General features: G+C 35.5%; 1 protein-coding gene across 3 annotated transcripts in view; it reads right to left on the bottom strand.

The window, feature by feature from the left end:
- hip1 (huntingtin interacting protein 1) overlaps window positions 1-15,285 on the bottom strand; it is a 50,335-nt gene that overhangs the window by 25,805 nt on the left and 9,245 nt on the right. For 2 of the 3 annotated variants that reach the window (XM_016449043.1, XM_016449045.1), the window contains exons 2-4: window positions 3,258-3,321; window positions 2,005-2,147; window positions 385-441 (exon numbers count right to left, since the gene is read on the bottom strand). In XM_016449043.1, coding sequence (XP_016304529.1) covers window positions 385-441; window positions 2,005-2,147; window positions 3,258-3,321 — 264 coding nt within the window. Of the gene's footprint in view, window positions 1-384; window positions 442-2,004; window positions 2,148-3,257; window positions 3,322-14,013; window positions 14,307-15,285 lie in introns of those variants that run through there. The other variant, XM_016449044.1, reaches the window with a different exon arrangement.

Genomic DNA, 15,285 nt, shown 5'->3' with positions numbered 1-15,285 from the left:
AAAAGAATAAAAACATCCAACAACACACACTTCATAAGAGCACTTCATGAGATATCAGGGATGTCTGACTGGTACACTCATAACAAGCAAAGCTCTGTAAGCATTCCTCCAGAGTGCCAAACACACGCTCACGTCATCGTTAGCTAATTACAGATCATCTCTGCGCTGAGGTTAGTGTGTCTGACTCATACACAGAATGCCAAGCTATTCAGCTGTCAATCAGCAGTAACGAAATGGCTTGCTGACAGTTTCCACAATGAGATGAAAACTCAAGGGAACTCGACAGGGCCTCATTCAATACGACAGAGAGTTATATTGAGCGAGCCTCAGTTTTAGTGGGAAATCATTAAAACCAGCAGCCACAACTTGTGTTCACATGCTTACCCACATCCTGCTCATGTCGTTCAGGTCAGCCTTGTGCCGAATGGAGTCCTTAATGACCTGAGGTGACAGAGAGACAGAGGAAGAGTTGAGACAGCATTCTAAAAATAAAATAAAATAAATAAAATAGATACCTCTAATTCTCTCATTCTAATTCTCTCTTTTAAACCTCATTTAAATACCTAATTTTACCCTCAAATTAGATCAAATTAAATTCATACCTCTAATTACCATCAAATAAGATACCTCAAAATAAAATTAAATAGAAACCTCTAATTACCATCAAATAAGATGTCTCAAAATAAAATAAGATACCGCATATTAACCTCAAATTAAATAACTCAAAATAAAATAAAAGCAAGTTTAAAATTACTTCAAGTTTAAAATAAAATAAAAATGCCTCGTATTATCAACTAAGATACCTCAAAATAAAATAAAATGGAAGCCTCTAATTACCATCAAATAAGATACCTCAAAATAAAATAAGATACCGCATAAAAACATCAAATTAAATAACTCAAAATAAAATAAAATGGAAGCCTCTAATTACCATCAAATAAGATACCTCAAAATAAAATAAGATACCGCATAAAAACATCAAATTAAATAACTCAAAATAAAATAAAATGGAAGCCTCTAATTACCATCAAATAAGATACCTCAAAATAAAATAAGATACCGCATAAAAACATCAAATTAAATAACTCAAAATAAAATAAAATGGAAGCCTCTAATTACCATCAAATAAGATACTCAAAATAAAATAAGATACCGCATAATAACCTCAAATTAAATAACTCAAAATAAAATAAAATAAAAGCAAGTTTAACATTTCTTCAAGTTTAAAATAAAATAAAAATGCCTCATTATCCTCAAATAAGATACCTCAAAATAAATAAAATCAACTAAAATAAAATAGGTACCGCGTATCTTAGAATGATTTATCTGAAAATAGGCTAGGTATTGGCCAAATATAAATTTAAATAAATTTAAATTTGTTTAAAATGTCTTCAAATTTACATACAATAAAATCAAATTTAAAGAGGTATCCAAAGAGCAGGGTGTTTTATGGCCAATATTTGATACGGTTTAAGCATAGCACACACAAATATTGGGTAAAACAACATCTTTTTAATTAAGCTGAATTATTTTTATTGATAATTTTCAGTATGGAATGAAATATCAGAATGTATTTTGGGACCGACCAATCTGCATAGGTTATATACAGCACTGCCTTGAATTTAGCCAAAAAGGGTCTTAGATGGCAGCATAATGTTGCTGCTAACCTTTTTGAACAGATTTTGGGTCAGGATTGAGCATATGGCACCTTAAAATGCTGTCTAAGTAGACAGCTGATTAGGTTTTTGGAACAGGGCTTGTGAGAGTTGATGTGGAATTGCTCAATATGGATCACACACACACACACACACACACACACACACACACACACATACACATTATGTGTCACTGATGCATACTGCGTTTACTTTGGGGAGCTGATTTGAGTGTGTGAGAAAAATGAATTAATCAAAGGGAGAAGCAGATATCAAGAAACTAAGCGCTTGAGAGAAAGTGAGAGTGAGGTGGAATTAGATGTTTAAGAGATAATATGGCTTTACTCACATTTGGATGGCCGTCCCTCAGCAGCTTGTGGAAGACGTGGCAAAATTTCCAGCAGAGCACTGCATTGCTGGAAAGGGGCAAACGGTTGACAGCAAGCCAGAATGTGTGAGCCCCCTTCTCATGATGCGTGCCCAATATGCACGGTGAAGACGCCAGTCAAGGACAAAACTGAGGGGTTTGGGACTTAAAGTCTGCATCTCTGAGATTTCCGCATCTTAATCCAGATACTCCAGATACCTGAACCAGCCTTCTGGGAGAAGGACTAACCAAACCACATCATTTAAATGAATATTAAGTACTGAAGCAAAGAAACACTGATGTGCAGCTACATGGAGTTACATATATATTTATCCAAAAAAGAACTGAAATATATAAACCCCATAGCCAATACATGATACAATTAATTGCATATATTATGATACAATTAAATTTATACAATAATACAAGCACAGTTATGGGGTGATGCTGATAAAGTCATCATGGCCAAATATTAGGAGATTAATTGGTATGTCTGGTATATGGGAACATGGTACCTGTGGTATCAAATATTAGGCCATTTAATGGCCAAAACAAAACAAAACAAATAAATAAATAAAATGAAGTAAAATAAAATAAAGCACATTTAAATGCTCAAGTTTATAAAATAAATACTCCATATTATTCTCAAATTAGAAATTGAATTAAAGTAATTACAAAAAAAATTTATAAATTAATTACTAAAACAACATAAAAGCAAGTTTAAAAGCTCTGCAAATTTATAAAATACCCTCAAATTAGATTCTTCAAAATAAAATTAATTAAATACACACAAAAAAGCTAATTTAAAGTTTAAAAGTTTAAAATATTGGCAGGTGAATTGGTTTGTCTGGGTTACTGATACCTAGTATCTTAGCTTGAGGTATCTTAAAAGCAGGTTATTCATTGGCCAAAACAAAACAAATCAAAACAAAAAACTAAATTAAATAAAATATTAATAAATAAATAAAAACGGGTATAAATGCTCAAGTTTGTATTTGTGTATATATACTGTATATATTTATTTAAATTTTTTCCTAAAAGTAGGGCTTTCAATGACCAGAATAAATCGAAACAATGATTATTTAGTGATGTCGACGATATCAAGTAGATTTGAATTTTGTCTAATTTGAGGTTATCAGGTGATGCCATATGCTTATAAAATAAGCATCATAATTCCTTTTTAACCCTCACATTCCTTCGTTTTCTCTTTCAGGGCGACACAAACAAAAGGATATTCCTGGCATGCTTCTCTTTGACAGCAATCTCCTGTGTGTTGATGGCTTTGTTGATGCTCACTGCCTGTGGAAAAGGGAGAGAGGAGAAAATTTATTTTTTGGGCCCTTCGTTCAGCCTTTCTAGTGAGGTTAAAGATTAAAAACCAGCTCATTGCTGAAGAGTCTTCCTGTGTGCTGATGGAAACAGTGAGTTTTAGTGTTTCACTGGAGCCTTATTGAGCCACTTTAACCACCGCTGTGCAACCGCCACTGAATACTAATGAAGTTGAGCTCAAGGAGTGTTTGACAGGCAGCATGACCTAAAACACTATTACTGCTTGGGCTACATCCTCCTAATAGAACCATATACATACTGACAATGTTGAGAGCTCTGAAGCAGAACAAACTTGTGAGAGACATTGAAAAAGCATTAGCCATATGTTTTCTTTCCTGTTTCTGTCACAGATGCCAAACTGCCATCAGTTCTAGGTACCTTCACAACGTAAACAGTGTTCCTGTTTAAACAACCATCACATTTTCGGCATGGTCAGCTGAGTGTAATGAACTCTTATTCGCCCATCAGATAATGCACATGGTTGCATGAGCCAATTAAGGTGTGGCAGGGCACTCAAGTCTCTCAGTATTACTTCATCTAAATGTCCACACTCTTTTTTATTTAGAGAAACAAATGCTGTAGGTCTAAAACAAGTTTTAAAAAAGGCAACACCAGTTCATTTCCGATGCAAAAGCTGTCCAAAAACGCCAAATTCTAATGGCATTGCACATATGTGTCACAAAGCAGACAATCCCATGATGCAATTGCAAAGAACTCAGTGAAAAAAAAATATGTGCAAGATGGCAGACAAGTCAAGCTAAATGACTATTGTAAATATTTTTGGTAACACTTTACAATAAGGTTTCATTTGTTAACATCGCTAGTTATCATGAACTAACATGATCACTATGCAAAAATACAATATCACAATAACAATAAAACTTCCATAGCATTTATTAATCTAAATGTTAATATCAGCATTTATTAATAAATTTTTGACTACTTTTTAACAAATATTTGCATGTGTTGTGTATTTTCTAGTGTGGGCAGGTGCCAAATCCTGCTGGAAAATGAAATCAGCATCTAGCCTGCCCTATAGCATGGTGTATTTTTATTCATTTTGTTAATAAAAGTTCTATTTTATATATAGTCTAAAGTGAGTTTGACGTTGTATTTTGTTGTTGCATTCAAGCAATTGATGCTGAACTGCCGCTAATTCAAAAGTGAAAGTAAAATGCGCACGCCGCTTTTACAAGTTATTTAAAAGTGAAGGAAAGCGAGGAAAAGAGGGAAAATTCAAACGAACTAAAAACGAACAATTGCTTTACGCCGAATTGCCGCTATTTGAAAGTGAAAGTAAAATGCCCACGCCGCTTTTACAAGCTATTTAAAAGCGAAGGAAAGCGAGGAAAAGACGGAAGCCCCGCCCTCGCGGTGATACCGGTATTACCGGTGTTGTCACACGTCGATTAACCAGTGGGAAAATTTCCTCACCGTCACAACCCTACTTGAAAGAAATTAATACTTTTATTCACCAAGGACACATTAAATTGATCAAAATTGGTAATAATGACAGCACAACTGTTTTCAACATTGATAAGAAATGTTTCTTGAGCAGCAAATCAGCATATTAGAATAATTCTGAAGGATCATGTGAACTAAAGACTGGAGTAATGATGCTGAAAATTCACATGATGCCTTGCATCACAGGAATAAATGACATTTTAAAAAATATTAAAATACAAAACAGTTATTTTAAACTGTAATAATATTTCACAACATTACTGGTTTTGTTGAAGAGGCCAGGGATCATCCTGACAAGAAATTCTGGCAAGGATGCTGAGAGAATGCTGTTGTAGTGTGTATAAAGGTGGCGTCGTATGCACACAGAGTTCAGTCTTCATCCCTGTGCGGCTTCTGCTGCCAGACACACTGTTAAAGGTGACAAAGCATGGCTTTGTTTAGACAAAATAGATCTGTGGGATGAGCGTCTCATTGAGTCACAACTGTGATCTCAAACATGAGGACAAAGATAAAGAAAGGACAGCAGATTGGACAAATCCATCCAGGTTTCTTATGGACCAACCCAACAACATGTTTTTAGCCAATGCTCTTCCGCTAAAAACGGCACCTGTCCTTGAGAAGTTGGTTTCTTCCATCACTCTCCAACAACCAATGATGCATTCAGAGCTGATAAACATATGACTAAAACCGTCCATGATCCATAAAGTCTATAAAAAGATAATCAGTAGAAATGACGTCAACAAATTTCCATCAAAACAGAGGAAATGAAGACCTTTAAAAATGAAGGAGTAGATAAACAGCAGGAGTCTAAGAGATCGTGATGCTGGTGTGAGGAGAGGTGTGACCCAATTTGTCCACACTAGGACTTTGTCGTCTGTGTGAATGAGTTGTGCCAGCTGCCCAGGCCTTTTGGCACTGGTGAGTGAATTTACTGGCATCCCGGCCCATTCTCTCTCTCACAGGCACAGGCAAATGGTAAGATGAAGCGATAACCACTTATTAAAGTAAGAAGAGAGAAATAAGCTGGGAAAGATTACAAGCATGTAGATGAGCATAATGTCATCACATACTTAACCCTGTAAAGCCTGACATATGAAATAATAATCAGAATTTTAATAAATGGAAAATTTTGTTGAACATTCAGACAAATTCAAATAAAAAGAATCTAGAAAAAAATTTAGTATATTTGATACTTGAGGCTCATTTAGTCTGGATATAGAGCTCATATTCAAGGAGGAGAAAAAAAACACCAAATAAGCGAGCAAAAAATGCAATTTGGTGCTTACATAAAATGCATCTATATATCTATACAGTGGGTACGGAAAGTATTCAGACCCCCTTAAATTTTTCATTCTTTGTTATATTGCAGCCATTTGCTAAAATCATTTAAGTTAATTTTTTTTCCTCATTAATGTACACACAGCACCCCATATTGACAGAAAAACACAGAATCGTTGACATTTTTGCAGATTTATTAAAAAAGAAAAACTGAAATATCACATGGTCCTAAGTATTCAGACCCTTTGCTCAGTATTTAGTAGAAGCACCCTTCTAACCCCAAACTTTTGAATGGTAGTGTATTGTTAAAAAAGGATTTATATTTTAAATAAACGCTGTTCTTTTTTTAACTCTTTATTCATCAAAGAGTCCTGAAAAAATAAACACAGGTAATAAAAAAAAATATATTAAACAGCACAACTGTTTCCAAAATTGATTATAAATCAGCATATCAGAATGATTTCTGAAGGATCATGTGACCCTGAAGACTGGAGTAATGATACTGAATATTCAGCTTTGCTTCACAGGAATAAATTATATTCTAAAGTATATTAAAATAGAAAACTGATATTTTAAATTGTAATAATATTTCACAATATTACTGTTTTTTTCTGTATTTTTTATCAAATAAATGCAGCCTTGATGAGCATAAGAGACTTCTTTAAAAAGTATATATCTTTCATATTTAAAACAAATATGTATGGACAGTCAAGTAAAATGCAGTTGCTTCAGTCCAGTAAATGTTCATCTTGAAATATTACTAACAACAAAAAAAGTTATTCTTACATGTATTTTAAAAAAATCTGTAAAGATCTCACAGCATAAAGACAAATGTCCCATGACCTGAAGAGGAATGTTTTTAGAATGATACTAAAAGGACTTTTACTTGCTAAAATGTATGAACTATAATTCAGATAACTATAATTGAGAAGGCATGTACCAGACTGTGTACAGCAGGTTTTTCAACAAGTTGTCCATGTTGATAATATAGAGGCCTTTGAAATTTGCAAATCAAATATTGTACAGTAGGGATAGCTTTATTAAAGGGATAATTCAACCAAAAAAAAATAATTCTGTTGTAATTTACTCACCCTCATGTCATTCTGTATGACTTCATTTTTTATAAGTGGAAATAACTTATTTTGGGACTCGTAGGGATCTTTATATGACACTCAGATTTGCATTCAGAAATGCAGTGTCATCCTACACAAAAAAACGATGCAATTGCTTTATTATTTCTTCCCTTCAAACCAGAATGAGTAACTCCATTTCCTACTTCTGCATTTCAAAGAAAGCTCTCCAAACAGCCTGTTATGCCACAAGTAATTTATTCAATCTCTTGCCTACAGCAATATCAACCCATTAGACACTTAATTACTGTGGCACTTTTTCTATATTGAGCTGACGCAAACTTGTTAAGCACAGCCTATGTGACTGATGATCTGCAAACATCTGCTTTGCGAACCATTCTGACAGTCATGTTGTACAGAACTGCCAAATGCACAATATCAATCAATGGGAGACAGGAGTAATGCACTACAAGGATATTAAGGCCAGCTGTCCTCATGTGACCCATCTGCCTTGAGAGGAGACTGTAAGGAAATAGCTCTCCTCATATTGAGGTTTATACTTTAACCCATGATGTTCCACAGTTACATAGACTGGGATGCTATTAGAAATAATTAGTGGACAACTTTTGCAACTGAACTCTTTTATTTGGGGGTGGGCGACTGTATGCTTGAATGGGGGTGAATAGAATATAAGAGTGTCCAAAATAAAGAAAAGAAAAAAAACTTTTTATCAGAAAACAACTTCTGATAACAGATCACTCTAAATTGTAATGTAGACACATGTATTTTCTGTAAAGCTGCTTTGAAACAATGTGTATTGTGAAAAGTGCTATATAAATCAATTTGAATTGATTTGAATAGTTTTAAAAAATAATTTCCCTTGACACATTCCTCCTCGAGTTGAGTGCACATTTTAATTATTATTTTCAAAAAAGTTTTTAAGTGTACACTACATTTCAAAAGTTTGGGGTCAAAAGTTTTAAACAAATTCATATTTTTTAATGCAAGAATGCATTATCAAAAATGACAGTACAGACATTTACAACGTTACAAAAGATTTGCATTTCAAATAAATGCTGTTCTATTCAAAGAATCCTGAAATGCATCACGATTTCCACAAAAATAATAAGTACCACGAGTGTTTTCAACATTGATAATAACAAACCAGCAGATTAGAATGATTTCTGAAGGATCGTGTGACACTGAGGACTGAAGTAATGATGCTGAAAATTCAGCTCTGCATCACAGGAATAAATCAAAATATATTAAAATAAAAAAAAGAGTTATTTAAAATTGTAATAATATTTCACAATGTTACTGTTTTTACTGAATTTTTAATAAAACTTCTTTAAAAATTCGTACCGACCTCAAACTTTTAAACGATATTGTATTTTTCAAGGTAAAAAGTATGTTTTTTCAAATATCACGAATTATTAATTTTTGGGGAGACTTGCCACATGATATTTTACAATCTAAATTAACCTTACCTTATAATAAAATACTCAAATTATGTTATTTATTTAAATAAATGTACTAATTTGGTCAGCAGGGATCTCAATGACGTCATTTCCTGTTTTGTTTTCATTTGGCAGACAAAAGTTTTTTATATATTACTAATGTTTTGAAGGGGTCATATGATGCGATTTCAATTTTTCCTTCCCAGTGGTTAAGTTGTATTTCCAACACTGTTCCAGAACAGTTCAACCTAAATATTCAGATGTTTGCAGCGCATTTTACGGAGGACAAGGACTGTTTCCTGAGAGAGTAGCCTGCAATGCCAGTGGCTGTTTCTATAAAGTGGGGCAATTCCAACTTTGCAAGGGTACGTCTTTTATATTTAAAGAGTTTTTATACTTTATATATTTAAAGCGAGTTTTTGGGCAGTGTAGAGTAGGGCTTGTTGTTTGTAATTTATCCGATCACAAATGCAGACATGGTTTTATGTTTATGCAGCACGATGCAACGCAATGCGTAAAAAGACAGTATAAGTCATTATAATCAGTAATTATGTCCCCACTGGATGCAACAAATGCCTTGTTTATAATGGGTTTTACTGGTTTTGTTCCGTCGTGCGGGGGGACATGGCATCACAGTATGGTAAGGGGAGTAACATTTCCGTCACACACTTGAGGTATTCGGCCAATCACAACGCACTGGATAGCTGGCCAATTAGAGCACACCTCGCTTTTCAGAACGATGAGCTTTGTAAAAATCGACACGTTTCAGAAAGGCGGGGCATAGAGGAGAAACAATAATGTACAGTATGTGGAAAATAATGTATTTTTTGAACCTTAAACCACATAAACACATTTCATTACACCAAATACACAAAACAATGTTCTTTTTTAGCAGCATCATATGACCCCTTTAAAGAATCTGCTTCACCGTTTATTAAGAAATAATAATAAAAAAGTATGCCAAACCTATTACTAATAATATTGATTCATTAGCATAACATTAGTATTTTAAGTAATTTATTCTTTAAATGAGGCTCACTTCTCACCCTGACATTTGTGAGAAGAAATATCCAAATTAGTCTGAATTCTGAAATTACCACTAAATATGGAATATAAAACTTAACAATAAATAATGAATCAATCTGAACAAAAATGATGTCATTAGCACATCCAGTCAAATCCTGAGGCTTGAGGTGGGACTATCATCTAAATGTGGGCACGTCCATACGGTCTCTTGTCTCAGAGGTAGTTTCACAGGGGTCTTCTTGATATTCCCATCTTGGATCATCCCGTCCTGCCCACATCCGGTTGACTGAAGAATGCAGACTCTACCCACAGTCCTCCACAGGGCACTGCGACCAACACAAACAACTTTCCCAGCTTCCCATTTTGGGTAATCTCACTACTTTGAGGTGGTTCAGAGAACAGGCTGCCAGTTTGAAGTGCACAATCACTTGCAGAAGCACTGCTGAAAGTGAGCAATGAATGAGGCCTTGGTCTGAGGTTTCTCTTTCGCATTTTCTGAGGCGTGGGTGTAAAACTAAAGTTGAAACAACTAAAAATACCTCTCGACTTCCTGAGGTGGCCCTCTGTTCACACGAGTAGGTCTGAGCACCCTGAAAATACCAAAAACTCTCTCACACCCTCCAAGAACATACACAGACGTCTCTTTTCTTGATGCTCACACTTAGCCACTTGTGTTTTTTCAGCTACCACAGTCTTCTACAAACCACTCCACCTCTCTTAAAGGTCACAGCAGTGAAAGGCAACAGTGTACTGGGTTACGAAATTACATTTTCTTCCTTTTTAAAGACAATTTTTTAATTTTACTCATGTATGACTCAAACTTCCTCTTTCAGGGAACATTCAGTCAACTCCTAGTTAGGACTCTGGAGTGGAAAACAACAACAACGACAACAACAGTAATTATCTCCCCACTGGATGCAACAAATGCCTCGTTTGTTATGGGTTTTAATGTTTTTGTCTCGTCGCTCTGGCCGGACACGCCATCACAGTATGGTGAGAGGCATAACATTTCCGTCTCACGCTTGAGGTATTCGGCCAATCACAACGCATTGGATAGCTGGCCAATCACAGCACACCTCGCTTTTTCAGACCGATGAGCTTTGTAAAAATCGACGCGTTTCAAAAAGGCGGGGCATAGAGGAGAAACAATAATGTACAGTATGTGGAAAATAATGTGTTTTTTAAACTTTAAACCACATTAACACATTTCATTACACCAAATACACAAAATAATGTTCTTTTTAGCAGCATCATATGACCCCTTTAATTAGAAAGCAATACTTGGCCAGCAGAATTGATTTACGGGTCTATTTTTTCTATTTATGAGGGTATTTTTTCTACATTTTCACTCTGACCAAAAACAGCTTCTAATTACAACATCAATTGCAAACATATCCTCCATTATCGACACACAGGTAATTCACACACACTTAATATCTCTTTCTAATAACTGCATTTGTCTGCATTAACTGCATCATCGATGGCTCAAGCCTACGTTACGAGCTCTAAAATGACATTTTGGAATTAGCAAATGAGGCTTGACATGAGATGCATAAGAAATTAGGCCTCCACGCAAGAAAGTTAAGGGCAAAAACCTGACAAACATCTTGAAATACAACGTCTGAACAATGTCTTGAGGTGTAGTAACTGTAGTGTAAGCGGAATAATTGACTTCAGGCTGTTGAATTATTGAAAAATAATGGGTGTGCTTCACATCATGGCTGCATTACCACCTAGGGTGTGCATTATTTTTTCTAATAATTCAATGCACATCATCAATTATTCCTTACAAAATTCATAACACAATAAATGCAATGCAACAATTCAACAACACTCATTTTTGAGACAGCAGTTACAGATATCAGACACAACACCTGTAGAAACACTAAACCAGAGGTGCACAAACCTTTGACTAAACACAAAAATCAAACCTGATTGACAGCCATGGTCTAAAAGTAAATGTTGTCCATCCAATTTTATGTTAAAATGTATATATTTTTTTTAAATCAAACACATTACTATTATTTACATTTCAATGCAAATATAAAATGAAGAGATGCATCAATGGCATGTTTTCGTCCTATTTTCCCCCATTGTGTGATATAGCCTGGTGGGCCAAATCACAGGCCAACCTTGCTCACCCCAGGCCCTGAATTAGCCATGTCTGCACTAAACTTTTAACTACATATCCCTAGAATAGAAATGTATGAAATAACATTTTATATTTATATTTTTTAATTCGGTGGCTTATTTGCCCCAAACCCTTTACTCAATCTAACTCAAGTGGTTTTAAAGGTTGTAAATTTGCTGAAATTTTTCTCACTCTCAGGTCATTCACGATGTAGATGGGTTTGTTTCTATACAATATTAGGGATACAGGACTCATATTTGAGCTGGAAGCAACTTCTGACAGGATGCGCATTAAATATCGCATGCGATTTATCGTGCAGCCCTAGTTTGAAGTTATAAACATCTTGATGGATTTGTTTATTACAAACACGCGGCTCTTAACAAAGATGTTAACTGATGGACTGGAGTTGTGTGGATTACTTGTGGATTATTGTGATGTTTTTATCAGCTGTTTGGACTCTCATTCTGACGGCACCCATTCACTGCAGAGGATTCACTGGTGAGCAAGTGACGCAATGCTAAATTTCTCCAAATCTGTCCAGATGAAGAAACAAACTCATCTACATCTTGGATGGCCTAAGGGTGAGTAAATTTTCAAACAAATTTTCATTTTTGGGTAAATTATTGCTTTAAACACAATGTTTATTTTATAATTATCATGTATTGTTTTTATGCATGTCTTTCATCATATTTGAAATAATAACACATTTGAAAAACTACCTGTAATATTTGTACTTCTAATTCATCTGTTGAACAGTAGAGAATGACGCTAGCAACGCCATGGTCATAGGTTCGATTCTAAGGGAATGCATAAACTGGTAAAACTTATACCATCAATGCAGTGTAAGTAGCTTTGGATAAAATCATCTGCCAAATCAAATGCATAAAATATTAGGACCTAAAACTTATTTTTGGTTTAAACTGGTTAGAAGTTAGAACAAACAAGGCTTGCGTTCTATTTTGTCACAGAAGAAACACATCTGAGATGAAGTGGAGCAGGTTTCTGAAAGGGCCTCACAGGCCTTTTGGTTTAAGCAAAGGAACTGAAGATCTGTGACAACAGCACAACTGAAAGAAACCTTGAGTTTTACGAGATTGCTAACAAGAGGCCACATCAAATTCACTCTATCAAACCCAGAAGACACAGATCAAAACCAAGCACTGCTCCTGCTTCAGTGCAAATTACATCAATCAATGACCTTCCATAAAGCTTGATTTAGCCTCGTGGTCTGCACAAACTATCCCCAGTGGGGATCCCAGGTCCCCACTCAAGTAAAGACATGTTTTCATGCCATTGTCAAACAGAGCATGACATGAGGGATTTGAGAACACGCAGATATCACGCATACAATGCTGATAGCGGGCTGGGACTCAAAGTAAAGAGAACGATGCAGTGATTCAAGTCAAAACAGTGAATCGTGTGTCCAAAAACAGTACAGACAATGTCTCAGATCTCACAAGACCCTAAAGAGCCACTCAAAAGTCAAAATCCAACATTTAAGTCCACACTATAAGTTTTGTGACCATAAACCCCAGTTTGCATTAACTGCATTTAAAGTGACAGTTCACCCTTAAAATATATATATATTTTAAAAGCTGTCATTATTGTTTACTCACTCTAATAAGCCTGTATGACTTACTTTCTTCTGCAAAACAAAAGGTGATGTTAGGAATGATATTAAGGTCTCAGTCACCATTCACGTTCATTGAGCATTTTCTCATACAATGAAAGTGACTCATTCTGGCTAGCATCTGCTTTTGCAATGCAAAGAAGAAATAGTGAGTAACGTTAGTGAGTAAATAATGACAGAATTTGTATTTGTCGGTAAACTATCCATTTAAGTTGATAAAAAAAAACAGTTCGTGCGTTCCTGTTGTTTAACGGTTCAGACATTAGCGGTCCATTTAAACGCAATTTCCCACCTCCAAGGCATATGCTTATATTAGCACACTGGCTGTGACTAACTAAAATCCGGGAATGTTGTGGGAAAAGCCTACTTGAGGAGCCCAAACAATCTAATACTGGCTAAAATGTGTTTTCAAATAGTTAGCGAGATCGCTGCAACTCGTTTAAACGTAACGGTCCGCGGAGTAAACGCTCTAAATCTGAAGAAAATAAACACACCAGACTGTTCCTCCATATCACACGATCCTCGATACAAAACAACCCCGGTCCCTCCCCAAACGTGTGGATGCACGAACGCCCGCTAAACAGCAACATTTCGTCGATCACCTACCATTTTACTCGAGTCCATAGTTCAAACGGAGTTACGGACGCGAAGGTGAACCGGTTCCCAGCTCGGGAATCAAAAGCAGACGGCGAATCCGCGGAGGGCGCTGGAACGGTCCGTTAACTCAACATGTGTCCGGTTCAGTATCGTCCCTCTCTCCTTTCTCTTATTTCCCCCCTCGATTGGCAGATGGCTCGACTCTCAAGAACGCTCTAGAAAAGCCACTGCCTGAAGAGCGTTTGTCATAATCGTTTTATGGAAGAGCTTAAGACTAAATATTATGTGACAGGTACTGAATGCAACGCTAGAGGAGGAGTTCTTCGTGCATTGATGTCATTTGCCACAGCTTTTGACTTAAAAGGACAAAAAGGAGAACGAGAGCAAAATTCTGTTACATCTTTTTCAACGTTACATCACTGAAAAAGAAACGTTTTACACACAGTGAGACGAAAATAGCATGAATGCTTCTGAAGAAAACCAAACTGCAGTAAAACTAAACTGCAATGGTACAAAAGACCCATGAGACCCACTGCTGAGCAAAATGCGTTATGGCACGTACAGATTTACAGATGCATTATCTAGAGCCGTTTGCCTACTAAAGGAGTCGATAAATGTAGGTTAACAATCAATATGCAGAATATAAGACGTGATTGATGACATTCCAGTTAAATACTCTTAAATAACGTGTGCAATGTTGGTGAATGGCGCCCTCATCTGGTTGTTTTTGATGCTGAGGTGAAGCAGCATGAGAATGAGCAGCTCCATACATTATTAATCCAACAGGTGCTTGTGTGTAACAGATCTACAGACATAGGCTTTTAATTACGAATAGTAAGGATACAAATAAGTAATAATAAATAATTAGGTATTTATTAGGAACTTAGTCACTGCATGAAACTTCCCACCTACAGTGCACAGCATAAATGAGTACACCCCCTCTGAATAAATATAAAAGATGTATTTTCTTAATGTTCACTAATATAATTAATATAATTAATGGAAAGATGGCAAAATTGACACATAGTAAACATATACTTAATAAAAACAACAAAATACATGCCAATATTTTCTTTTAAGATAAGTAAATTAGCCAATTTTGTTTAAATGAAGGATTGCAGAAATGAGTACCCCTTAGATTTAATTCAGAACATGTATAATATTCTAGTACTTAATATGTCCTCCAGAACTTAAAAGTATACTGCTCTGACACTTCTTGGCACTGAGTGTACCAAGTTCATGACAAATTTTCGCATCTGTGCTGTTTAACTCCTGGAGGAC

This window comes from Sinocyclocheilus anshuiensis, unplaced genomic scaffold (assembly GCF_001515605.1).
Source record: "Sinocyclocheilus anshuiensis isolate Anshui unplaced genomic scaffold, SAMN03320099.WGS_v1.1 scaffold1241, whole genome shotgun sequence".
Classification (NCBI taxonomy): Eukaryota; Metazoa; Chordata; class Actinopteri; order Cypriniformes; family Cyprinidae; genus Sinocyclocheilus; species Sinocyclocheilus anshuiensis.
The sequence above is the reverse complement of the archived record's forward strand: the minus strand, read 5'-3'. Positions and strand labels throughout refer to the sequence as shown.